This window comes from Cyprinus carpio, chromosome A13 (genome assembly GCF_018340385.1).
Source record: "Cyprinus carpio isolate SPL01 chromosome A13, ASM1834038v1, whole genome shotgun sequence".
NCBI classification, from domain to species: domain Eukaryota; kingdom Metazoa; phylum Chordata; class Actinopteri; order Cypriniformes; family Cyprinidae; genus Cyprinus; species Cyprinus carpio.
Window position 1 is genome coordinate 30527729 of NC_056584.1, and position 27055 is coordinate 30554783.

The 27055-nt window shown below is 35.3% G+C and overlaps 1 protein-coding gene across 1 annotated transcript; it reads right to left on the reverse strand.

Moving 5' to 3' along the window:
- Window positions 1-4896: 4896 nt before the first annotated feature.
- LOC109101236 (collagen alpha-1(XIX) chain-like) lies at window positions 4897-27055 on the reverse strand. The gene is made up of 23 exons (XM_042769628.1): window positions 26901-27055; window positions 26741-26785; window positions 26507-26539; window positions 22630-22665; window positions 22107-22151; window positions 21727-21762; window positions 21363-21407; window positions 20828-20881; window positions 19633-19686; window positions 18057-18146; window positions 15836-15877; window positions 15241-15318; window positions 14697-14732; window positions 13157-13201; window positions 12951-13004; window positions 12661-12702; window positions 9443-9547; window positions 8979-9032; window positions 8590-8643; window positions 8072-8125; window positions 7913-7966; window positions 5802-5846; window positions 4897-4941 (listed from the first exon to the last, which is right to left on the reverse strand). The coding sequence occupies exons 1-23, from the start codon at window positions 26958-26960 to the stop codon at window positions 4897-4899; spliced, it is 1206 nt and encodes a 401-aa protein (XP_042625562.1). The 5' UTR covers window positions 26961-27055.

Consider the following 27055-nt stretch of genomic DNA (forward strand, 5'->3'; position numbering starts at 1 on the left):
GACACACACACACATATAAGAATTAAACATATATATAATATAAATCAACCCCCTGGGCCACAAAAGTACCCAAAGTTTAAAATAAATACTCTTAAAAGATTATATCACAGCAATGGTTATGGAGTAGAAAAAATGATATCTTTAGAAAGCTGTGACTTTCGCGTTTTCATTCAGTGGAACTCAAAATGTATTTCCAGGTCAAAGCGACTGATGGAGAAGATTACCACAGTGTAGCTACCAGACTGGTTGTGTAATGTATTTTAGCAGCTCAAAAAAAACACCCAAACGCCATTTTTCCAGCATGTCACTGATTATTTCAATTAAAACCCACATATTTATCTTCATCCTGACAAGTGCGTCAAGTTAACTCTAATTTCTGTCGTATTACCATCCTGACAAAGCATTTACTTTCCTCCTTCCATTTTCATTTAGCCTGCCGTGTTAATAAATCAAACAGAGCAGCTCATAATTCACCCCAAATGACTGGCTGCTTCTCCACACTGAACCCGTCCACAGAGTGCTGAAAAATCTGAGTACAAGCATCATATATTACATTCCGTTCTCATGGCTCAGTCGCTATTGACGGACAGCAGCGTGCGCCACGTTAACGGGCCCGCAACCGAGACGGATTGCGGCAGTAATTGTCGCACATGTAGACTGCCATGTATAACAGAGAGCAGACCTACATGGGACCAGAAAGAGGATCGACTGGAGACAGATGGGGGCAATTCTGGAGACTGCTGGGAACATTTATTCAAATGTCAAATTAGCATGCCGCTGAAAAATCATTTTGCAAAAAAAGAAACAATAAAAATATCAAAATTGCACCCAAGAGAACAGGAAGTGCCAGCTTTTTGGCTGCTGGAGCTGCATTATTGCTATTGTAGGGATCTGTCGTTGTCGTGCATGTGTTTTTGTTGGGGGCTGTGCATGTACTGCGTTCACAAAATCTCCCACAGGCAAAAAAATATGCGCCGACAATTTGATTTAGGCGCCGTTCCTGATCACTTCTTTTGTTGTTGAGATTGCTGTGTGACTAAACTGTGTCGTGCTTGGCTGCTCGCGGGCTACTTCAGAGCCAGGAGCTGTGATTAATGGAGACTAGCCAGAAAGCAAGTGCTGGCCAGACCTGTTTCTCTCACAATCTATAGACATGGAAAGACAGAAGACCATTCAATAACAAATCACAGCGACGCAACACTCACCATCCTTCCTTCATCTCCTTTGGGCCCCTGGAAATCAAAAGCACAAAATTAGCCTGTGAAACTGACCTTATTTGACCTTACTGCTATGTGCTATGTGTGTAGTATCAATTAATCCAATCTGTGTAATTAGCTGGATGACATCTGCTTAGATTTGCTGTCAAACAGTAACACAATCAAGTGACTGTCAAACAAAAGACCCACGAGGGAATTATGCTGACAGAATTCTGTTCCAAAGCCGAGTGAGCTGTCAGTCTAACAGGGTAGAGCACAACTCAGAATTTAAGAATTGGATCTTTTGCATTTTATGTGTGAATTTGAATGAAACTGACAACGTACCCCCCAGGAAGTTTAATTGGTATATGACAGGAAGTAGAATTTACTGGATTTGAATCACACAAGAAAGGAATGCTAGGGAAGTTTACAACAAACAATTACATTATGTAATTAACAATTCATATTTAGAATACAATTTTCGACTCGAAATTATATAAAATAAAATCATTACGAAATATTCAGACAAATCTATTATAATTTTGCCACAGAGCAGCACAAAATGTTCACTCTATTTTATTAGATAAATATTTGACATAATTTGGATCTACTGATTATATAATTGTGTTAAGATGTTGAGGCATTTTGGGAAATGTTATGGGAGGTTTTCTTCCAACAGTTAATTTGATAAAAACAACTAATGATATCATGGTGTCTGGGGTAACGGGATGGGGGGCTTCTATAATATTAAGCTGCGTAGCCTATAATAAAAGATAATGAATTTCAAACCTGAACCATATTTTTAATCAAAGATCAACAGTCTGTCATTAGTCTTTAGTCTGCCACAAAAAAACAAAACAACAACATTACAATCATGAACTCAAATGTCATTGTGAAAAAAACAAAAAAAAACAATGAAATAAGCTTAATAACAGTGCGTAAATCAGACCTTTCTGTAACGCTAACGTTAATAAGCTTAAACGAAAATATAACGAAATAAATTGTGTAGTGAAGTATTTTTTTGTACACACAGTGTCGCGAAACAATCAGTCACTCCTTTATGCGTGCATCACTGTCCTCCTCGCGGCTGCAGCCAACTTGCTCTCTCTTCATCGTTTTTTTGCTTTTTAACAGCGTGTTGGGGTTCTGGTACACCAGCCATGCCAACGGAGTGTGAATGAAAATTAGCTTATCAATGCATATCTAAATTCGCACCTAGCTGCCTATGCTGTATTTTTTTAGAACTTAGAAAAAAGATTCTGCAGCCATTGAGCAGCCGGCAAGGGCTGGTTGCAGGACGACTCAACCTCCGCAGACAGTTTTTAATGTTTATCAGACAATAACTACTCAAGATTTAGTATAATTTAGGGACAATTAGGGCCAGATTCGGGATTCGGGACAACAGTTTAGATTTCGGGACTGTCCCCGAATTTTTCGGGACGTCTGGTCACCCTTTGTACATCATTGTTTCTCCTCTATGCCCCGCCTTCTGAAACGCGTCGATTTTTTTTACAAGGCTCATTCCTCTGAAAAGCGAGGTGTGCTGTGATTGGCCAGCTATCCAGTGCGTTGTGATTGGCCCGAATGCCCTCAGGCATGTGATGGAAAATATTACGCCTCTTTACATATTGTGATGACTTGTCCAGCCGGAGCAACGAGACATAAACTTAAAACCCACTATAAAACGTGATATAAACATGATTTCTAGTCGTGTCTTCTTTTGAAAGGCAAAAACAAAGTAGTTTCGCTTTCTCAACGAAACAGCATCACACACCGCGGCCTTGAGTGAGCCGCGGCCAGCTTGAGAGCGGTGCGGCAGGTGGATTCTACGAAGGAGAGTACCTTGGTCTTGCAAAAACCACATGTGACGACCCCGGGCTGAACTCCGCTTTGTCCACGGTTAATCCAATTCAGCGATCCACAGTGCAAAGTTGATGTATTTCCTCAGCGACCAGCACGGATCAGCTCCAGGCATGATGAAGCGGATATAGTCCTCTTTTGGAAGGCCAAACAAAGTAGTTTCGCTTTCACAGTGAAACACACAGCGTCTATAAGACATGGCGGCAGCGGCAGCAACAATACTACAACAAGTATTAAAGGTACGCCTTCTTTCTTTGCGTAAACATCTGGGCGGCGTTATGCAAATCTTCCAACATACTGACGTAGATATGTGGGGGTGTTTTAGAACGAGCCGTTTCGGGGGGAGTGGACAAGTGTTAACTTTTATAAAGAATATCTCTTTGGATTTGAGACTTTAGTTTTTGCAACTTCACAGATCTTCTTTATTCACCAAGAGCTTGTAACACTCCAAAGAGAAAGGAAAATTTGAAATCGCTTCATATGACCCCTTTAACAATTTAAGGCATGATGTGTGCTGTGCATGAATGACTGTATATTTCTATGTAGAGTTTCAAATCATTCACTTGTGAGGTTCAATAATGCTTAGGATGCTGCCTTTGTAGACCATAGTTAGTGATGAAGCATGCTAGGTTCAGAAACAAAGCCAAACCGAGCTGCATTGGACATAAAATAAAAACACTAAAGTGAATTGAGGCAAATTTAACCAGTTTTTGAGATGACAGCCAAGAGTGCCTCCAATTTTCCTTATTTCCTCCAATAAAACGAGATTGAATATTACATTCAAAAGCTAATTTTACCCTTTAGCACACCAGAGAGCTATATCATGACTCTGCATGCTAACACAACCCTGTAACATCATTCGTTCTTCCAAAAACAAGCCTCTTGATTGTTCAAATGAAGTTCAATGTAATTTTAAGTGTGCTTTATCTAAGTGTGGGTCTCCTCCAGCTGCGGCACATTAACAGGCAGGTGTCACGTCCCACTTAGAACAAGTTCAGTTGAGGATAAACCGAAACAAAACACCCCCAGGGACTTGTAAGCAGCTCCTTGAGTCTATCGCAGTGAGGAGGGAGATTGGAGAGTGTCCTCTTTCAGACCTACTGATAAGGGTTTTAGAATTTTTCAGAGTTCTGGGCAGTCTGGTAAAGATGGCCCAGGAGGGAATACACTCTTGTTCTTCATGGAAAGGATGGACACATTACATAAAGACTAGATAAGTGTGGATGTCACTGTGTTGATAAGCTAATCGGATGATTCCACTAGGGCAGAAAAGCTTTTTTTTATATATATTTCTTTTTTTTTTTTCCCCCGTTAAAGTGCTGCATTTCAATTACCCCTTCTTTACAAGCAGCTACTTTGTTTGTTTGGGCTACATTGTTTTTTCCCCCTTCTCCCTTTGGGCTACTGTCATTGTCTGAGTTTCAGATTTGTGTCTGTGTGGCCGTGATCCGTCCTTCAATACATGCTGTGTGTAAACTCTCTTGAAATCAGGGGCGGACAGCAGCCAAACCGAATACACAGATTCCCAAATCATTGAAGCTTCTTTGTGTATTGACATTTAAACTTCATTAAAAAAAAACGTGATACAAACTGATTCCTGTGGTGGGTTACGTTCAAAGAGCTATTTTATTAAATATGGGACATAATTTAAAAAAAAAAAAAATACGACACATAACCGGGGGGCCCTGGTGGTCCAGGGTTGACCTGTAATTAGCTGCGCCATTCTGTAAATAATAAAAAGGATTATTGCAGTTTATGAAGTGTGAACAATATGACATATATGTTACATACTAAATACTGTGATTGTGTTTTAGTATCAGGTTAAAGTTTTACCTGAAGCTTATAGAGAACTACTCATCCCATTGCCCTCTGCATATGGGACACCCTGAAAAGAACACATTTACAAGATTTTTAGCATGTTGCTAGGTGGTTGCTTATTGGCTCAAGTCGAAATAACCCTCCCAAATCAATATGATATTATGGTTTCCAGATATGTAATAGGTTCCTCCTTCAAATACAAGTCAATGAGAGATTCTTCTTCTTATTTATCATTCACCAAGCTATAAAATCATAAGGGAAAACAATATATACTAAGGAGTCTAAAATTGTCATTTTTGTTTGGATTTCTTGGGGCCACTAATGTGGTTTTATAAAATTATGGCCTGTCAATTTAATGTATTAGAGCATTGCATACTGTATACATTTCAGTTTTTCATTTTCTTATGTATGTCTGAAATGAGCTGGAGTGTTGAAGAAAATAGATTTAGCATATTTCATGTTCACTGAAATGACAGCCACATGGTTACGTGGGCTGCTGAAGCTAATATTTAGGTCTGAACTTGTATGAAACTACAAATATAAGTATTCAAAAAAGTATATTATTTGATTAAAGCACACTTTAATCAAATACCCATCTTACTTATACCCATCTCATTTTATAGCTGATTTTTTTTTTCTATGTAAAATTGTTTTTCCCATTCCATCTTTATATGCAGAGAGAACTATGAATTTACCACTTGTAGGCTGATTTAACAAAAAGGATAAATACTGGTGCAAAACATTGCTTATTGTATTCAAAACTCCAACCATGTGATGCTAGATTGGGGCGGAGCTATCTGTTTGGCGACCAGTGACAGACAGTGGGAAGAGTTATGGAAACCTGTAGGAAAAGCATTTGTTATTTTTGCAATTTATGTTTGCAATTTCTAGTGGTGTAGAAAATGCACACTTTAATTCAGAACTTACAGGGGGTCCAGGAGGTCCAGGTCTGCCTTGCGGTCCTTCGCTACCCTGGAACAGTGTTAGCAAATGTTTTGTGAATATTAACAGGTGTCAGATAGAGCACTTGGAAGTTTTAAGGATACACTTGGTGCCCCTTGGCTCTATTGGATTGGCTCTCAGTGAAGCCGACCAGCTGATGAAAACCGATGAAAAATGCATCTATCCCCTTTCTAGTGCATATCTGCACACTGCAGGGCACACCACTAGCTTGTCGAACACACTGAGCATCATATTCACTATCTCCCGCTAACCGAGTATTACTCCAGCCATTTATCAGGCAGTGTGAGTGACCCATACAGATGCAGATGGGTCAAAGAATTATAATGTTTGGAAAAGTGAAAAATGAGAAAAAGATGTGCCTTACATTTTGTTTTTAACCCACTCTAAAATTCAGTTTAACTCTGGAATTTTTAAACACATTTAAGATGATATATATAACAAATAAACAATTTTAATAAACAATTTTATTTTGTTTAGTCTATAATCCAAACATTTAAAAAATATTATTTACTCACTCTCATATTGTACTAAACCTGTATAACTTTCTTAAGTGGAATACAAATTGAACCATTTTAAAGATTTATTTTTTGGAATTTTTCGCCTTTAATACATATAGGGACAGATCATAAACTGACAGGAGTGAAGTGCGAGAGAGATTGGGGATCAGGAAAGGTCCTTGAGTCGGGGACTCAAACTCGAAGACACCCCTAACGCCGCATGGTGCTGTTATGTCAGCATGCTGCCCACAAGGCTAAAGGCACCGACCTAATGAACCATTTTAAAGATTAAAAAAAAAAGATACAAAGCCATCATTAAAGTACACAATATTTGCACTATATTTCTGGCCTTCTGAGAACATATGATCATTTTGTGAAAGAAACGGTCCAAATTTTAATTCATTATTCTTTCTTTTTTTTTCTCAATAGCAGCCCTCCAATCTAGTGTTTATGTATGCACTAGACATTATCCATGTCTATAACATATATTCTATGGCAAAGTATAGCACTTCTCGCTGTGTTCCACAAATAATTATAGTATGTCTGGGTTTGAAATAACATAAATAACATTTTTTTAATTTACTTAAACCATTTTTTTTTTTAAAGGTACTTCCCCCTAAAATTAAAATTTTGTCATTAATCACTTACCCCCATGTCGTTCCAAACCCGTAAAAGCTTAATTCGTCTTTGGAACACAATTTAAGAAATTTTGGTTCAAAACCAGGAGGCTTGTGACTGTCCCGGATGCGCTGTTTTCATTCAAATCAAAGCTAAATACACGTAGAAAATGCATGTGTCACGGCTGACACAGAAGAGCGTATGCTGCTTGCATTCAGCTGATATTCTCCAAAATGGCACAATGGTGATGCGGAGAGACACAGAGGAGACAAATTGTTGAATAAAGTCGTTCTTTTTGTTTTCTTCGAGTACAAAAAGTTTAAATCATGCTTTAATCCGAAAATATTCAGTAAAAAAAACCAGACAAACTCCTTGAGAACTAGCCTGTAACTTCCCGCTCGGCTATTGCCGTCATTCTAATATTTTGATTTGAGAGATCCATCTGTATCAAGCTATAGCTAAATATGTTTAACATATGAATTCTTGCTTAATATGCAGTTATGTTACAGGACGTTGGCATGAATTGTACTCATGATGGAGCGGTGGTGGAGTGCTCTTGGAGCGAGTGAAAACCACGACGCTCCGACTTTTAAAAAATCACTTCAGTCAAAATCACACCGCTCTACTCCGCGCTCCGCTCCGCTCCCACTCCGCTCCGCTCACATACTCTGGTTATGGTTGAATCACTGATGGCAGATGGACTATTCTGACGATGTCTTTCATACGTTTCTGGACCAGGACAGTGTAATTTACTTGGCAGTCTATGGGACCAGTCACAAGGCTCCCGGTTTTCATGTAAAATATCTTAAATTGTGTTCTGAATATAAACAAAACTATTAATCTTTTCAAATCAACATCAATTTTAAGTGATTAATGACAAAATTTTAATTTTGGGGTGGAGTAACCCTTTAATACTATTTTTAAATCTTAAAGCAGAAATGATCACTTGATTATGATTACCCGTTCTCCCTTTGGTCCTGAGGACCCAACAGGTCCTGGTCTGCCAATAAGTCCCTAAATGCAGAGGAATATGCATGAGGTTATTTTTGTTATGTACATCTCTAGGAAAAAAAGCCATTCAAGTCATGATAACATTTATTTTTGTTGGAAAATTCTCACCTGTGGACCCATGCGGCCTGTGGATCCAGGCAATCCTGGCACACCTGGGGACCCCTGGGAATAGAGAAAATAGAAAAAACAATTGTAGTGATACTTGTATTGTATGATAATGCATTCTCTAACCTTGGACCAATTAACTATGAGATTGAGGATAAACTTTAACAACACAAAATTAAAATTACTTATTATTTATTTATTTTTTAATGAAAATCCATTGGTCCAACTGTAGAGTAGCAAATACATTTCAATTACAATACAATGTTACTATTGCTTCAAATGCAAATGTTTACAAAACAACCAGACATAAACTGATGATATAAACGCCAGAAGTACATTTAAATACCAAACAAAAAACCAAACAAACAAAAAAAATAAAATCACTTAAAATAAAAAGCATAGAAAATTTAGTTACACAAGCAGCAGTACAGTAGTCAACTATGATGCATCAGACAACTCCACTAACTGAACAGGATTAGTTAGATTTGGTCGCATTGCACCGTGTAACTCTGATTACTCACCTCATCACCCTTGTCCCCCATCGGACCAGCAAAGCCTCTCTCACCCTTCACTCCCTATATGACAACGAGACAGATGGAAAATAGTTGAGACAGTAAGTACAATCTTTTGATTTAGTTTCTCTCTAAGAATGCTCTCATATATTATTAATGTTTATCTCTGGCCTCAATTCTTGCCTGTCACTGAATGTCTCACATTCAGGCACTCGACTGTACAAGTATGCAAACCATTATTTGCTACATTATTTGCTACTGTTGCACCATGTGTAATATATTTGCCCTGCAATGCCTTGTTGTAACAGAGGAAATGCACTTCCAGAATTATAGCTAAAGCTCATATGTCTGCCAATCACACGATTCTCTTCTCTAATCTCTGATTTAGGGCGGCTTACCTTCGGACCCTCTTTTCCAGGATTACCAGCTGGGCCCCGAAGACCCTGATCCCCCTGTAAATGCCAACCCAGAACATAAGCAGCCAGATCCACAAGACAGACACATGTCAGAATATGCAGTAGTGCAGCAAAGTATTTGAACACTTAGGCCACAGTTAATCTATGAATTAATCTATGGATGTCATCATGTTAAATAATTAAATATCATACAAAGCGGGATTTGTTTCAAAGAATGAGAGCACAAGCTCATGTAAGGACCAGGATTAAAAACTTCGTATCATATTATATACACATTCATATCAAATAACTGGACTGCAGAAATGTCTGGTGTATTTGTGTATACAATGGTGCCCTCCATAAACAATTTGTTAATTGCATAAGCCAGAAAAGATGACAGAAATCAGTGCTAGGGAATCTTAGGTGGAACAACAGAATATTAATTAATGAGGAGATTAAAATTGTACCTTTTCTCCATCCATTCCTGGGATACCTGGAGTTCCAAGGGAACCTTTTTCTCCTTTCTGCCCTGGCAATCCTGGTACTCTGGTCTGACACACACTGCAGGCGTTCTGCCAAAATCACAAACACACACAATATAAGGTGCAGAAATCCCACTTTCTCTTTTATAATCTCATTCTCCTTCTGTTCAGATAAGCTCAGGATGCAACACATCTCAAAATTAAGCTTTTTTAGGTCCACATATTCATAAAGGATCCATCATATACAGCTGCCTGTGATTAAATGATGCAGATGAGAAAAATTAAAGGATTTTCTCGAATGCTGAAACAATCAATGCATATCAAACTAAAATTTGGCAGGTAAAAATGAGTTTTATTTTTAAATGCAAACTTTTCCAGTTTTGTAAAATAAAATACATATCATACATCTTAATGATTTGCTAATGTATAAAACAGTAAATTATTGGTCTAAAAAACAATTAAAATGAAGCAAAATGGTAGCAGAGAAATATTTTTGTGGACTAAACTGCGACAGATACTAAAATTTTGTCAATTGGTCAACTAACAGTAATAGTATGCCTTAGAATGCAGGAAATATTAAAATAAAACATATAAAACCTATTTAGCTGAATATGAAAGTCCTGAATAATATGCAACAATCTGGAGTTCTGAAATGGTACTGTGCATTTGTAAATGATCTTATTCATCTTTATATTTTAATGGTTTCAAAATTCAACAATGATTCAACTTACACCTTGAAATGGACGATGTTGACATTTCGAGAAGTTATATTTCTATGATTATGTCATAAATTCTTCTTATAATTTTATAGTAGATATTCTGAAATATGATGAGAAGGATTAATTTGACCTCCATCTCATATCTTCTTAAAGACAACTTATGTAAAACATGGCACAGTTTACCTCACTCACACTGTGGAAAAACACTAAATGTGTCCTTTTGTCCTTTTTTTGTGCTCATGAGCTCTAGACAGGTTTATCTGCTTCTGACTTTTATTACATTAGTGTAAGATTCATGTTTGCCAGTATGGATTTATGCTTATACCAGCTCTAATAGACACATACGGCACGGCAATCTAGCTTTCCACACAGCTAAAAACGCTAAAGGTCAAACCCAAAGTTACAAACAATTCACAGACAGAAAACTTGATAAAAGGCATGCATTAGGGAAGCATTTTTTTTTTCAAAGCCTTTTCCCCAAGATTTTAACCTTGCCAGCCTGATGCATTCACCTCAATACATTTGCCCATTGATACAGAGAGAAACAGGAAAATCAGAAGCAAAGGTGCTTTCAAAACCGGGTTTGAAACGCCGGGGCTACGTAAGCAGCCTTTTTCTATTCTGCTCTTTAAGAGTAAAACTGTATACTTGTGAAGCATAATCAATGGTTTACCATTATGGGTTGTAAGGATTGCATTGACATTTCACATTGGATGCACTTTTCGTACGTGGAACCAGCGTGTATCTGAAGGTAGCAATTTACTAGTGCATTAGTCCGACCTGCTCAATAAGTGCAGGGTGATTCAGGAACCACATTTATATTTGTGTTGTTTGTGCAAGACTGACAATTAGCAAACTGCATGTGACCGACATAGCAGTGGAGCTATAACATTAGAAGAGAAAAGAGGAAATTCGTACACAGTCAAAAAGGATTTCAATAGGGAGAACACCTAAAAAAAAAAAAAAAAAAAGAGCTTTAGTGTTTTAAAATTCTTAAATAAACTCATAAAAATATCAACATTATAAATAACAATTATATATATGTACAATTATATGTATATATATATATATATATATATATATATATATATATATAATATATATATATATATATATATATATAAACAGTGAATGATAATTAATAATGCCAAATAAGAAAAAAATGTTATGCTAAAAAATTGAAAAGTTAAAAAAAAAATTTGTGTGTGTGTAAAAAAAGTCCATATGGCTTAAGTCATAGACAAGCACAATTTTTTTATAGTATTTTATGGTGCTTTTTAAAATTGCAAGTATATAAATCATCTACAGTGCTTTTGTTGTGTAAAAAAAAAAAAAGCAGGTTGATATTTGCATATTCTCTTTTGTGTTTCATAGGAGAAAACATTTTTAATAATACGAGGAATGGCTTGAATACGATTACATTTTTATTTTATTTTTTATTTTATTAAAATTATTTTGGTAGTATTTTCCCATTTTTACTTTACTTTATTTTATTTATTTTTAATTAGGTAGAAAAGAGAATGCCCTCAAAAAATATTTATTTATTTATTGGGTGACATGACCCAGTTTGACTCTTCAAAATCTGCAGACAGCAGTCATTAACTTGCTTGTTCTTTTGACATTTAAGTATGTTTTAATGCATTCCCTTTTCTTTGTATATGAAAACACATCAAATCCAAACTGGAGATGAATTAAAGTGCATAAGCTACTATAAGTAGCCCTCTGTGTTGTTGTGTTTGACAGTTCAGTCCTAAGAATCTCACTGCATCAGTACTTGAACAAATGGGCATTTATCTTGTCAGAAGTTTCTTCAGTCGCATAGAGATGAATGTATGATGCCTACACAGACAGCAGTGGAGGAAGACAGAACAGAAAGTACTTATATGGAAAAATTAAAGGGAGAGCAGTGAGAGAAAGTTAAAAGAATGTTTCTTTTTCTAAGTGCTGAATATACATGAATGTAAAGAGTTTGAAAGAGAGCAACAGAGCGGACAATGAAATAAATTATAAAAGCCTTAAAAAAGTTCTTCAGAGCGATTTCAGATCAAAACGGGCTTTATATCCCCACTGGCTACATTCCCTCATTTGTGTTTTGTTACTAAAATATTGTGTATAATAGGAAAGGCAATGTTTCTGAAATCTTCTGGTTTAACAGAGGAAAAAAAAAATGCTTCCTCTAGGTTACACGGGGTAAGATCTGTCTTAAGATCCACACATGATCTGACTGAAGGGAACAGAGTTTAAAATAGATTTTTAAACACCTTCAGTTTGAGATGCCAGGTTTCAAAGTCTGCAAAAGTCTTGCTGATATGCATCTCAAAGGAAACTTTTTGGGTGCATAAGACCTTGCTGTAAATTCTGCATCTTTTATTTATTTTATTTAGCTCTGTTCATCATAATTCATACTATTAAAGTTAGCATCCACTAGACTGCAGTAAAAAAAAAAAAAAACACAGGAGCAGAGATAGCTGGTTGAAACAGTACCTTCAATAATGTCCCCATGTCTCCAACAATAGGTAGTGCTGTCTGAAAAAGAACATGATTTAGAGCAGCATTAGATACAACATTAGAAAATGAGACGCAGTACAAACAAATATTTATTTTATTCCCCATGGAGTGCTGTGTCAGTATTGTGATTCAACTATTTTCATTAGTAGATCAAAAACAAACATATTAAGTGTACCTGGATATTAACTTTATGTTTCTAGGAATGTCCAGAAAAAGGCAATATCAGCATGTTAGTAAAAACAAAACAAAAAAAACATGTTACGAACCGGTTCTCCAGGGGGTCCAGGGGGTCCTGGTCTGCCTTGTGGGCCTGGAGGTCCCTTTCAGATTAAGACACAAAAACATATATGAATATAAGGATATTCAAGGTATTTAAGTATTCTTTATATAAAATAATTCTTACATATAAATATTTTGATATTTTCACCTTGTTCCAAGTTTTGGGATTTAAAGTAATAAAAGCATTTCTCACCATAATTCCTTGCACTCCAACTTGTCCTGCAGGTCCACGAGGACCCTGTGAAAATAACACTAGGGCTGCACGATTATGACAAAAATCATAATTGTTGATTACTGTAATTACGATTATTAATTACGATTATCACAATTTACATTGAATGATGTTTATACCATTGTTTAATGCAACTGCATTCCGCATTTTTATATGAAAATAAAAAAGCCTGAAAACACTCTAACTGAAAAACCTTTAGTGCTTTTATTAAGTGTATTAAGCCCAAATGTCAAATATACATCAGATTGGTTTTGTCTTTAAATTATATATAAAACCAAAACTAAAACAATGGAAAAACCCTTAAGATAACATGTAGAAAGAAAAAAAGCATACATAAAAAAATCAAAATAACATAAGTAAACATTAAACGACTAATTAAACCATTAAACTAATTGGCTTAATTGTGGCATCCATAATCTAATCGCGATTAGAAATTCTATTAATTGTGCAGCCCTAAATAACACCATCATGTAAATTCACTGGCTTCAACATTTTTTTTAACACAACATATCAATGTATAAGTACATTAATCTAGATTCAACCTCTGTTCAAACCAACTATAACATAAAATAAAAATATGTAATATCAATGTATAAGTACATTATAGTGTTAATAATCACTACTTTTTTTATTGATACTATACTAATAATATCATCACAACAACTATTCGATTCAATTCGATTTCACGATGCATCACGATGCGTCGCATCCTCAATTTTAAACATTACTGCACATGGCTATATTTTCATTTAAATTTTATATCAAATTCAAATTTATCAATCAACTAAATTGGTAATCAACTAAATATAAATATAACTAAATATAAATATAACTAAATATAGATTCAAAACACAAGCAAACATAAAGTAATAAAGGGGGGGAAGACGATAACAAGTGATAAACAAAAAGTACTTTCAGTATCTAAGAGTGCTTAAAGTATTCGAAAGCTTACAGGCAATCATAGTTATGGGTTTTTCTTTTTCCATCATAGACAGTGGCAGCTTTAATAGGCTGCATTCACACTAATGCACAGATCTATTTCAACAAATCAGATGTTTTGTCCTGTTCTGAAAACATGCCTGACTGTGTTTACATCAATTTTGTATCCTAAAAGTATTCGGAGATGCAAGTGCATTTAACCACAGCCGCGATCAAGCTTCAGGACAAACAAAAACAAAGTGCACTTGAAAGTCTGTCAGTAAGTAAGTTTCCTGCATCTAATACATACTGCATTCAGAACCGCATAAATGAAAGCATATCTAAAGTAAAACACTGAAATAACGGCGGGTGGAAGCACACACTAATGTCAAGCAATGTGCACGTGTCTCACAGCACATATCCTGTGCAATGAAGCCACACGTAATTATTTTATCTATTCTCTAATCGCGATGCATCGGTGAATGAATATTTTCTCCCAACCTACAGTACATTAATGATATCTCATTTACATGCTTGGTCGACATGTAATTTGTTGATTTCTGGATGTTAATTTATCTTTTACCTGAATTCCTGGTTCGCCTTTAGTTCCCATCAGACCCTACAGAAAATAAATTAACAAATAAGTCAATAAATAAATGAATTAATTTTCTATTAATAATGTCACTTGTCCTATAAATATTGTTTTCAGTCTGATATACAAAACAATTATAAATGCTAAAATCTAGAGCTACTTGAAATGCTTGAAAGTATGTGGGATGAAGAAACAATAATGCAGACTGTGTATATCTGTGTGAAAAAGCATTGCCATTGCAAACCTGTATGACTCAGTGGAACAGAACAAAGCCATTGCCAAGCTCCAATTCTGACAAACAGTACCATAACAGTTGTTCATTTGACTTGTACACTATATTTCAACTCTTTTGATGCTGTACCATATTATTGTGTGAGGAACAGACTGAAATTTCAGCTTTTGTGTTCCACAAAAGAAAGTTTGGAACAACATGACAGTGAGTAAATGACAGAATTTTTGGTTTTGTGTGAACTATCCCTTTAAATGAAGACAATCTGAGTGTTTGTGAAGTTAAAATTCTTGAACAGGTACTTACAGGGGGTCCAGTGATTCCAATCCCAGGTTCTCCTTTCTCTCCAGCATCTCCAGGTACTCCAGGAACACCTCGTTCACCCTGATAGAGAGCAAAAAAGTTCATTCAGCCAAACTAAATTAACTCCAAAATTCACAAAACACAGTCAAGTAGTGCAAGTTTAGACAATAAGGCTTGGCTGAATAATTACTGTGGTTTAAAATGAATTTGTTGCCATAGCAACATCATGAACATCTTCAGGCAGTTTGTAGTAATACATTTAAAATCAAACCCTTACAAACAGATGCTTACACAGCAGTAAAATAAGAGATTTAACAAAGCGTTCTGCATAAGCAAATCATTTATGAAGCATTTATAACTGGCTTAAATAAATGTTCGGGGTTTAATACAAGTTAAGCTCTATTACCACGGACAAACGGTTTTCTGTGGTAATCAACATTATTCATAAGGCTGACATTTCTTATCACACCATGAAAAAAAAAGTGGACTAAAAGACAAAGCACAGCACAGGGAAATATGACTGGGGATGTTCCTTTAAAGATAAACTACACAAACGCAAAATTGAATACTTTAAAAAGAATCTCTCACAGTGACCTACCTTAGGGCCCCGCAACCCCCGAAGACCAGACACAACCTCCTCCTAGTGCAAAACAAGAGATGAAACACAAACTCAAATGAAATACCATATTCCTAGAACTTACATAAGACTCAGTTTCAGCCAGATAAGAAGACCTAACCCTAAGTCAAGAACTGAGAAACTTTCATAGGAAGAGTCTGAAAATCAGTGTTTGGGAATACTAAAGTAGTAATGCTATGAAAACCATTTTAAAAGAACAGCATCATATTTTATATAAGCAGGTAAATAAATAATCCACTTTTTCTTAACCACTTTAAATTAGTAGCTTGCAGCTTGACAAGACACAATTTCAAGCAGCTTCCTCAACATTGCCAAATACTGAAGACTCTTGAGCTCGGTGTAATTCACAGCAAATTTTTAATTGTTTTTCTCGGTGTGATTTGCAATTGATACTGCAGGAGCCGACAGTGTGAAAGAGTTACAGTAAGCATTATTTGCTATATGCCACTGATGGAAAATTGATTTTTGTGGTCAGCGAGAATTAGATTAGCAAGACATTTTCGCATTGCAGAAGCCACCACAGACGGTAGGCAAACAGACTTTTTGAATTCGTATGAAGTCAAAATACAGGATACTAAATTATATTGAGCTGATTAAATACAGTTAGGCCTTTGTGAGAAGTTGGACTGAACAAAAATTGGGCGTTAAATGTGATATTATCAACAACACAACAAATTATACTTATAAAATTATAAAATAATAAAATTAAGTATTGAATAATAATAAATATAATAATGCATTTAATATACTTTTCATGATCAAATCAAGTTAAATCAAGTTTTTTCTTCAATTTAAATAATTACATTATTATTATTATTATATAAATTCTCACCCTACATTTTTAATGTCAAATTAAGTATTGGATAATATTAATAATAATAATAATAATAATAATAATAATAATAATAATAATAATAACCTGTTATAATAACCCTATAATAATAATAAGGCATTTTAACATTTCATGATCAAAGATCAAATGTAAAGTTTTTTCTGCATCTTCAAATTAAATAATTCAATTATTTTTATTTTTATAAATTCTCACCCTACATTTTTAATGTCAAATTAAGTATTGAATAATTCTTCTACTAAATAAAATAATAGTAATACAAATAATAATAAAAATAAATAAATAATAATAATAAGGCATTTAACATACTTTTCACGATCAAATAAAATGTAAAGTTTTTTCTTCAATTTAAATAATTACATTATTATTATTATTATTATTATTATTATTATCATAAAGAGCAAAACAAGCACCAGCAGTGTATACAAACTGTAATTTTTGATTTCATTCTTTCACTTACTGTATATAAATTTCCTTCTCTTTCTTTTTTCCCCTAAAACAGAGGATATAAAGGTGGCTGACTTCATGCTACAGTATACTGATTTCCATCCAGCAAATCATTCAGCTGATCAACAAGTGCTCGGTCTGCCCACAACCCATCTGTCTATATGCTTCATCCTGGATGACTCACCACCTGCACAGTTAATGTGCAGTTTCTCTCCTTCCCTCGCAAACAAAACATCATTTTTTAGGTCAGAGTTCGGCTGGCAGCTAAATAGCATGAAAACTGCTTAAAGTCAGCATGAAATAAAACGCAATTGCAAACGACTATTCAATGATCCAATCCTCTCCTGATGGACAAAATCATGTCCTGCTCTGCAGTTTTTTCTTGTTTAAGAAGCCGCTTTACTTGGAAATATAACACAACAGGGAAGAAAAGATGATCACAACTTCTATTTCATGCAGTCTTTAAATAGTGTTTATACTAGAATACTAGAAATGTAACCCTATCTATAACATTCCAGGACAGCTGACAGGTGTACAGTTAGGATGGCACAGCAAAGGCGTTTTTAAAGATAGTTTTACCAAAGCGGTGAATTAGCATGAACAGTATTTCATTGTCAAAGCTGAAAACAAGGAGCTGTCATCAATAACCCTGGCTGCTGGCAGAGGAAGAATGCATGTGTGGCAATGTGTCGCAGATTTACAGGTGCATAACATCATTGTCAATGTGCCTCTTAAATCTGAGCTGTCATCAAAGCGGTGGGATGTTGGATACGTGTTGAGTGATATTCTGTTTGTGTCTATAAGGGGTGCCGGAAGAGAAGATATTGAGTGGGGAACATGGAGGTGAAGTGAAAGAGAAAGACAGGAATGGTGTTGTGTACCTACCCCATTGCAAATTCCGACAGAGCAGGGCTCACCAGGTTCACCCTTGAGGCCCGGGGGGCCTATCGGTCCCGGTGCTCCACCTGCATCACCCTGAAAACACAAATGCCACCAACACAAGCTGGCATTTAGAGATGCTGTCACCTCAGGAGCACCCCACAAATGCGCACACATGCCTGCCTTCACACGCACATACAAAATAAGAGCTGGACTTAAATATCACAGACATCTGGGGCAAATGCCACCAACCTAGATATCGCATCATGCAACTTCAGAGGTGAGGCAAGAGACTAAAAAAGCACTCTAAACATACGCTATGCTGAACATGCTCACTTTATTAAATACACTGCAGTGATTTAGCGATCTGTGAATATTTCAATGCATTTTGCCAGTCGACTTTCTCACAATAACTTTAATTTATTTGTCTAACAATATACTTGCAAATGTGAATTATTACAGGAGGAAAATGAAATGTACTTAAGGCTCCTTCCTACTGTGATGCAATGTCTTAGCCTACTAAAAAATAAGACCAACATTAGTAATATTGGAATATATACAGTACATAATAAAAATAAAATTAAAATATGAATAAAAAAATTATTTAACATTAAAATGTTTTTCGCAATTAAAATATAATATAAACATTGGATGAAAAAAAATACTTATGTTATTAAGTTATTAAAACTAATACTGAAATAAAAATAAATAAAAATAAATATTTAAAAATTAAAATTAAAATATAAAAATAAAAGTCAACACAAACTCAAATGAATACCATGTTCCCAGAACTTACATAAGACTCGATTTCAGCCAGATAAGAAGACACAAGCCAAAAACTGTGAAACTTTCATAGGAACAGTCTGTTTGGGAATACTAAAGTAGTGATGCTTCTAAAACAGTGTGAAAATAACAGTGTGGTATTTTATATAAACAAGTAAAATTAAATAAATATAAATGTAAAAAAAAGAAAAAAGCACAAAAATACACAAACTAAAATGAAAATGAAAATTAAAAAAATAATAATTATAAAATAATACTGATGCACATGTTTTACTGGACTTTCCTATAGAAAAAGGCAATTTTACTTAATCACTCATATTTTAATTACTATTAATATTAAGTCCTCAGGTTGTTACTCACTGATGGGGAGAATTTTGGAAATAAATCTGAAAAGTGTACGGCCATTATTTAGTTCTATAAATCATCTAAAGATCAAATTTGCTGTAGGCCTAGTTTCAGATCAAAGATAGTAGTATGCTTTAGACTAGATTTCCATTTTCATTATCTCTCCAGTATCTCTACAGGCATGTCACATTTTGCCTTCCAAAGCACCAAAAAAAAAAAAAAACAAAAAAAAAAAACCCCTAGATACACCATCAAGTGACCCTACTATTCATAACAAAAAAAAAACAAAACAACTTAAAAAACTATTTCAGCATACAGCTTTATATCTGCTTACAGCTGGTGCAAACTATGAACAAATTCTTCTGAACATGATCTAGTGTTTCAACGTATGCAGAAACAAGGAAAACATTGTATTAGAAACATGCAGCCCCAGTCACAGAGTGCTCTTGTGTACCTTTTCTCCTTTCATTCCATCTTTTCCAGGCATTCCTGGCTGACCGGGAGAGCCCTGAAAAAAACAGGAGTGATAAGACACATGCCTATCAGCTTTAGCTGTTCCTGCTTTTTCACTTTTGATTTGATCCCTAACATCCCTCATCCCTGTGCTCCCATCTTTTTGGAGTAAAGGCAGATGCTCGTTAGCAGAAGCAGGTGCCGAGCACAGATTGTGATGCTGATGCTGTTTCATCCCACATGTAGAGAACTCAGATGTACCCATCCCTGAAAATTAATTTTCAGATTACCGATTGATTACTGATTGTCTGTGCAACAATTTACAGCTCTGCATTCTAGTTTTTCTCGCCTTTGTTATTTATACGTGCACTGTCTTTTTTCTCTTTGTGAGTGAGTGAGTGGTAAAAACTAAAAGGATGGGGAGTGTGTGATTAAAATAAATCTAGATTTTTACATTTTCATGTGGTGTTTGCCCATGCAAAACTCTATGGTACTGTGAAGAATCTTTCAATTGCACAACAGGCCCTTAATGGTGTTCTTTAGGATATCAAAATGTTCTTCAAACTAAGGAAAAAACTAAGGAACCCAAAACTGTTCTTTTATGGAATTACTGCAAAAACTCCTTTTTGGAACCTTTATTCATAAAGGAACAGCTCACCCAAAAACTAAAATTCGCTGAAAATGTAGTCACCCTCAGGCCATGCAAGATGTAGATGAGTTTGTTTCTTGTTCCTTCTTTGGAACAGATTTGGAGAAATTTAGCATTATACATCACTTCACTACTCTGTAGTGAATGGGTGCCGTCAAAATGAAAGATTAAATTACAGATAAAAAGCTGAAATAAAAAGGATCAGAAGCTGTTTTTGCTCTCATTCTGATGGCACCCATTCCCTGCAGAGTATACTTTGGTGAGCAAGTGATGTAATGCTTTCTCCAATTTGTTCCAATGAAGAAACAAGAAATGGATTCTACACTTGTTCCATTGAAGAAACAAACACATCTATATCTTGGATGGCCTAAGGGTGAGTACATTTTCATTTGTAGGTCACTCCTTTAAGAGTGTATGAGATTCTGGTCCCTAAATATGTCTCAAGTGGCCTCATTTACAGTATTTTAGTACGCATTGCCTGGCAAAAATATACTTCTGATCAGTTAAAAATTTACCCAAGCAGTGTGGGACGAGTATTTATGCTTACCGGGTCTCCTGAAAGACCACGAATGCCAGTGGGACCAGTTGGACCCTGCTTTCCCTGTAAGAACAATAACAAGATATTTTATTTAAGCAGCATGACCTTATTTCAGGTTTGAAACTACGTCATTAGCTAAATGTGAAATCAGTTTGTGCCTAACTCTGAGCGACAGCAAATGAAAACATGCTTTGAAAACTCTTGCTTCAAGTATTGATTTTGTACCAGCTGCGTAGCATTTTAACTGTTTGCTATTCTGAGAGGTCCCATCGGTGTCCTTAACTAAAATGAAGGTCGCAATCAGACCTTGGTAACATACCACAACCCATTTAACCCAGCAAGAACTGACTGCAATAAGCCACCCGTAAGAAAGCGTTTGGCACTGGACAGTAAATCAGAGGGAGCTATTCTTCTGGTCAACCACGTTGACAAGGTCAGCAATAATTCCATCACACTAAAGTAGAAAGACTTTAATGTTTTTTTCTATCTTGGTCAAATCATAAGATGCCAGAGTGGAGGGTTTATGGAGACAGGAAGTTCATACCTCAAGTCCTGGTGCCCCTGTCAATCCAGGCAATCCAGTATTGCCCTTTATCAGAGTTAAAAAACAATTACATAATATTATAATATATTTATTATTATAGAAAAAGACACACACACATAAAAAAAAAACACACACTAAATACAGTTAAATCTATCAAATGATGTGACAATGTTCAGAAATTGTTAATTGTATCACCATTTTCTTGGAATGACCAAAATAAACACAGGTCACTTTTTATTATTATTATTTTTAAAGCTAATAGCCTTTCAACATTGATACTGTAACATGCTGATCACTGTACAATCAGTTTTTTCTGGTGTGCATTACGCCAAAATTTGAACAACATTTGGTGCACTTTATTTACCTGTAGACCTTTTGAGCCTTCAGAACCTTTTTCACCCTGGTGAAAGAAGAGAAAATGCTTTGCAATGCATGAAATCACATTTTCAAGAGGACCTACAGGTTGAAAAATATCTTTTTATGTGCCCGTGCTTTCAAAATGTTTCCTTTTAAAACCTTTGTGTCTCTAAAAACATCTGACAGATTGAAGAGAGAGCCGTATTGAGCGCTTTGAATGACTGTCCATTGTATTGATTCAGCACAGCTTTCATATTTTCCTTTTTATTTCAAGACAAGGCTGCCAAAACAGACTTTTAAAAACTTCTCTGCATAAGTTCAACATTTTAATGATCTTAGAATCTGTTGTGGATGCATGACAAACAATGCTAATATGTGGCTACTAACCTGGTCTCCTTTCTCTCCTTTCTGGCCTTTCTCACCTCCTTCCCCCTCATGGATTATAAAAAGAGGAAACAAACAAAATAATGAATAGAGATTATTCATGGAGGAAATGCATGATTATAATTTAAAAAAAAGTACACGGCGGGAGTCAGTTTACTATGTACTGTATAGTATGCTATTTAAACAGCTCATCTGAGTGAAAATCATTTCCAAATACATTGCAAATGTATTATATTAAAGTGATTTAATGCTAATAATCATAATAATAACAAAAAGCAATGTTATGATGTAAATGAATAAACACGGAATAAATGAATACATATTTTCTGTCTGATAATTTTGAATCATGGATTTGCATTTGCAAAAATAAAATAAAAATAAACAGTGTTAAGCTAAAATATAATTGTAATTTTAAATTCAATTAAAAATATTAGAAAACAAACAAAAAAAAGGAAGAAACTTTTTTCACTGATGGTCTCAGATGTATCAGTTTTTCAAAATATTTTGAAATGGTCTCTAAACTTACAGTTCCAGAAAGTCTAAGTCCATGTGCTGTCATCACCTTAATGAAGAAAAAACTACCATGAGAGACAGCATTGACTGCATTTGCAGGGTACATGTGTCAGAATGAATCCAGGACCTGCATGCTCTTATGGAATTATCATTAAAAAGACCTTATCAGTTATGATTTAATGTTTTCTCATGCTCCGCTCTTAGTTCTCAGTTCAGTGATAACCTCAACATCTCCACATAAGCATGAAACAGAAGCTTCCTGTCTCATTCTTAACTGACTGGACAGCCTCTATGCGAGAGATTAACATTAATCCAGGGCTTATGACATTTAAAATGGCAAGAGCCTTTTACTGCAGCAAGAGGGCATCACGGACTAGAGGTGGACTCTGAATGTGCTTTACAGCTTTCCATTTACCCATTAACTACCAGCAGGTTTAATAGCCTGTCAATCATTCTGACGGCTTTCAGTCTGTGGTGAAAGTCAAATTGTTTTGTTGATGTATCCATGGATTCATCTTCTGCATTTCATGTGTTATATCTGTATTACAGAAGTTTATGAATAAAGATGAAATAACAGGAGGCCTGATGTAACTTCAAGACAAAGTTGGTCTAGAGAATGAATTGTAGAATTTTTTCCTGTTTTGCACATTTATTCATTGTGCTGAATAAATGCATGTACAATATATGAGCTCCACTCCAAAACTTAGTGAGCTGCCAATCTTTATAAACCCTTCATAGGGAGTTGCCGATTAATACGTCATCCTAAGTGAAATGGAACATGAATTGAAACATTGGACATTTAGTTTAGTGTTAGAATGTTGCTAATGATACAATACTTTAAACACAATAATTTATTGCACAATACTGGGTAAACTGATCTTGGAGTATAACATTTTTAGTTTATTTTTAAATATTAAATATACTAAATATTTATAAAAAAAATTATGAAATGCAGAAAACTATAGTTTACAAACTATTCTTAAATAGCGTACGCTATCATGCAAAAGTGTGGGGTCGATAAGATATATTTATATATTGTTTTAAATTGTATTTGAAAAAAGCCTCCTATGTTCACCAAAACTGTTTTTATTTATTTAATAAAATATTATTATATTATATATTATTATAACTATATATTATAATATATATTATTCAATTTAAAATAACTCTTTTTATTTTTATGTATTTTAAAATTCAATTTATTCCTGTGATGGCAAAGTTGAATTTTCAGAAGTCATTATTCCACATGACACTGAAGACTAGTTAATAAGGAATCCTTCTAATATGCTGATTTTGTACTCATGAAACATTTCTTATCATTATCAGTGTTGAAAACAATTGTGCTGTTTAATATTTTTGTGGAAAACAAGATATTTTGTTTCAGGATTCTTGCCACTTTTAATACATTTAAATGCATCTCTGGGGAAGTCGTGGCCTAGTGGTTAGAGAGTTTAACTCCTAATCCTAAGGTTGTGGGTTCGAGTCTCAGGCCTGCAACACCACGACTTGAGGTGTTCCTTGAGGCAATGGATTTGGCACCGAACCCCCAACTGCTCCCCGGGTGCCGCGGCATAAATGGCTGCCCACTGCTCCGGGTGTGTGGTTCACGGGTGTGTGTGTGTTCACTGCTGTGTGTGTGCACTTTGGATGGGTTAAATGCAGAGCACAAATTCTGAGTACGGGTCACCATACTTGGCTGTATGTCACATCACTTTCACTTTCACTTTCACTTTCTTCACTAAATATAAAAAATTAAAGACAGAAAAAAATGTGAGCTATACAATCACAAGCAAAAATACTATTTTTCCTTAAATAAACAAAGCACTGAAATCAGTTGAGCACAACCATACATTGACGTACTCACTAATCACAGAAAAACAAAAAAAACTAACCAACAAATAACAGAAGAAAGAAAGTAATTAAAGTCTTGAAATGGGATTTAGGCTACACTTGTTCAAACATTTTTTTTTCTTTGGACAGAACCCCCCCTTTCATTAATTATACATTCTTAATTAAAACAGAGCTAGCTCTAAACATCACGCTCCTTCAGAGCTGGCTACAATCAAATTACAAACTAAAGAGAAAACCATGAGAGAATAATCAAACTCTTAAAAGCCTGTTTATTTGTGTCGCCCATCATCATAATTAGCCGTTTCAAAACAGGTAAAATAATAATAATAATAATAATAATAAAAAAAAGATTCTTAGGTGTCCCAGGCTTCATGAATCATTGTAAACTGGTTTAAAAGGGCTACAGTCATCTCGCTTCTCCTATTTAGCTAGAGATTCACACAGCAGGCAGCATCATTGATTTTGTGCCCTGCTGTCAAATCGCGCCTTTCGTCTCCCCCTTTTGATTTAATTGACACGGGCAATGCTGTTCCCAAACCAGCAAACCTTTTGTGCTAAGTGCAACCAAAAAGCATTTGGCTTCTCAGCTCTCAAAGGTTTTTATAATTAGTGACCAGAGAGCAAAGATGAAGCTGATGAACATGTGCTGCACTGATGCAGTGCACTCTACTCTCAATATGGCAGAAGTGTGTTGGTGGTGCTACGTTACTGTAACTTCAACTTTGACAAACAAAAACTGCAAAACAAACAAGAAATTTTGTTCTCACCCCCCCCCCCTCAAATTCTCCCCTCAATAACGATGCTGTTATTTTGAGCTTTCTATTCATCAAAGAATCCTGAAAAAAAAGCTCTCAAAAAATTATGAACCACAACAATTACAACAAACATTTAAAAAAGAAAAAAAAAAAAAAAAAAAAAAAAAAAAAAATTCAACCTGTGTCACTCCTTTCTGTTCCTGTATTGATTTAAAAAAAAAAAACAGGTTTATTAAAAAAAAAAAAAAACAGCTATTAGTTTTCTCCAAAAAAAAAAAAACATCTAAAATTAAGGCTATAAAAAAAACTAATGAATTTTAAGGTGAAGCTGAATGCCTCCCTCTCTCATTCGGCACAAATCCAATGTTTCCATATTCCTGACGTATCGGGCGCTATGCTAAAATATTATTTATTATATAGTGTTTGTACTACTTTCATCGACATCAGCACAGTGAGGGAGCGGTCATGCTGAACGCAACAAATTTTGTACAACGGAGCAGTGTAACTTTTTATTTGATACAGAGCTTCTTCAGTATAGCAAAATTATGTTGTGTATGTGCGTACGGCGTCGGCGCGATGGTCATACCAATGCTGCTTGGTTATACAGAGCGGACATTTCACTCGTTGGCTTCAGCATCACATTTGCATAGGCCATACTACTGGAATTCGTGATTGGTTGACAGCAAATTTCAAATATTAAATGGAACGATAAAAATAACATTATTAACCGGTTAATGGCCATTTCAAATTTTCGATTCTGTTCGGAACTATAAAATTTGATTTCGTTTCTGGTTCTGGTTCTGTTCCTGTCAAAAATTCATTCGTTCCTCGAAACGGTTCAGAGCCCTGATTGATAATAATAAGAAATGATTCTTAAGCACCAAATCAGCATTTTAGAATAATTTTTTAGCAAATTAGATTTCTTTGACATTGAAGACAGAATTCAGCATTGTCATCATGAATAAATTCCATTTTAGAATGTTATAATAGAAAAGAGTTATTTCAAATTGTAATTTTATTTTACAATATTATGATTTTTAAACAAAAAAATGCAATAGTTCAAAATGAGGTTTAAAATGAATCTACAGCAATGACTCTGAATCATTTATTAGACTTGAATCATCTCTGTTGAGTTGTTCATGGCATGAAGATCGATGCGTCTATCAAAGACCTGCAAGTTTCCTGTTTAAATGGATGCTCTATAAAATATAGTGCCTCATGTGTGTTATTATGTGATATATCTGTATGCGTCAGAGCCTCTGACTGAACCAGTATAGTACTCACAGGGCCCGATGGTCCTCTGGGGCCTTCCTCACCCTAAAGGAATAAAGAAACACAAACACAGAGAAAAGAAAAGGGAATCAAAGGAACCAGAGGATAGACTGAGTCTGAACCTCAGTTATATTAAAAAGGTTTTCTACACAAGATTTATTAGACAGAACTGGTAAACAAGTGAACAGACTCACCTCCTCCCAGCACACATGCACAGAACTAACAAATAAAACATGCATTACACACCTTTTGCCCCTTTATTCCACTGGCTCCCTCCAGGCCAGGCAAACCCTATGGAGTGAGATGTTAGAAGAGACGAATGTATCATGAGGTAAATAAGCACACGAAAATCTGATGGCTGTGTCTGTGATGGGAATTTCAAACAGAGCTCTGAGATGTTACATACAGGATCCCCTTTATCGCCCTTCAGTCCATCCTTTCCTGCAACACCCGGGTCACCCTTCATCCCCTGAAAAACAACAACAAATAGTCACACATATGCATACAACATATGAACACACAGATAAGACTGTCTAGGGGTGAATAACCTGTGACTGGGCC